The sequence below is a fragment of the Austrofundulus limnaeus genome, unplaced genomic scaffold (genome assembly GCF_001266775.1).
Source record: "Austrofundulus limnaeus strain Quisiro unplaced genomic scaffold, Austrofundulus_limnaeus-1.0 Scaffold210, whole genome shotgun sequence".
In the NCBI taxonomy this organism is placed as follows: domain Eukaryota; kingdom Metazoa; phylum Chordata; class Actinopteri; order Cyprinodontiformes; family Rivulidae; genus Austrofundulus; species Austrofundulus limnaeus.
Genome location: NW_013952612.1, coordinates 681,013 through 682,338, shown reverse-complemented (window position 1 = coordinate 682,338; position 1,326 = coordinate 681,013). Strand labels below are relative to the sequence as shown.

Below are 1,326 nucleotides of genomic sequence, written 5' to 3'. Positions count from 1 at the left end.
ATTCTATTCTATTCTATTCTATTCTATTCTATTCTATTCTATTCTATATAGAATTAGCTTTTGCTAAAACTTTCAGTGCGTTAGTGTTTTAGAATTATTGGACCTAAATATTTGTGTTAGTGTTTCAGAGCTAGTGAAACTATTTTTTAGATTAGTGCTGCCCACCACTGTTTATAATATAATAAAATAGGAGGAGTCAGGTGGCACCAATACACATTATTTCAGTGGTTTTAAAAGTGGGGTCACCAGGGGGCGATTGTGGGTTTCAGAATGCGGCAGGGAATGAAAAAATAATAATCTAAAAAAATGTTTTGAGTCATTGTCAATCATTATTTTAAAAATAAATATATTTATATATTGAAATGTTATTTAATAGCTTTGATTTCTTTGAAAAGTGAATAAAACTGAGAAACATTCTGCAGCTCTGAGGAAAGTTTTAGTTTTCATGAAGTTTATTCTGAACAGCTGAAAATGTTGAACCTGTTTCAGTTTTAAAGAAGCTGAAAGATTGAAAAACAAAAGTGAAACCATCTGACTGAAAGGGTGTGGCACCAAATTTTACAGGTTATGCAGATCCTCCTCCTGACTCACAAACCAGGAAATGGTCGGTGACCTTTGGAGCCTACAGGACACAAAGAGGATGATCCGGAGCTTCAGGTCAGACTGACTGAGTCCAGCTGCTGCTTGAAGCTGCTCACACTTCACACACTGAAGGTGAGTCGCAGCAAAAACTCTCAGAGACYCTTTGAAGGACGTTAGAGGAGGGAGGGGAGCCAGGACTGACTGGACTTTCTGTCTGCTGTGTTTTCAGCTTCACTCAGAGTCGAAATGGCTTCCAGATCAGAGGAGGATCTCTGCTGTCCGGTCTGTCAGGAGGTCTTCAGAGATCCTGTTGTCCTGTCATGTAGCCACAGCTTCTGTAAAGTCTGTGTGAAGAACTGGTGGAGACAGAAACCAACACAGGAGTGTCCTGTTTGTAAGAGAAGATCCTCGAAGATGGACCCACCCTGTAACCTGGTTCTGAAGAACCTCTGTGAGTCCTTCTTACAGGAGAAACATCAGAGCTCTTCAGAGGCTCTCTGCAGTCTGCACTCTGAGAAACTCAGACTCTTCTGTCTGGACCATCAGGAACCAGTTTGTCTCGTCTGCAGAGATTCAGAAAAACACAGCGAGCACACATTCAGACCCATGGATGAAGCTGCACGACAACACAAAGAGAAAATTCTGGAAACTCTGAAACCATTAAAGCAGAAACTGGAGCTCCAGAAGAAAGTTCAGTGTGAGATTGATCAGACAGCAGAACACATGAAGGTCCAGGCCCGACAC

General features: G+C 41.4%; 1 protein-coding gene across 1 annotated transcript in view; it reads left to right on the top strand.

Moving 5' to 3' along the window:
• Nucleotides 1-728: 728 nt before the first annotated feature.
• LOC106525074 (E3 ubiquitin-protein ligase TRIM39-like) overlaps nucleotides 729-1,326 on the top strand; it is a 13,591-nt gene continuing 12,993 nt past the window's right edge. Inside the window, exon 1 of the mRNA XM_014019186.1 lies at nucleotides 729-1,325. Within this exon, the coding sequence (XP_013874640.1) occupies nucleotides 829-1,325 (497 nt within the window). The 5' untranslated portion in view covers nucleotides 729-828. The remainder of the gene's footprint in view (nucleotide 1,326) is intronic.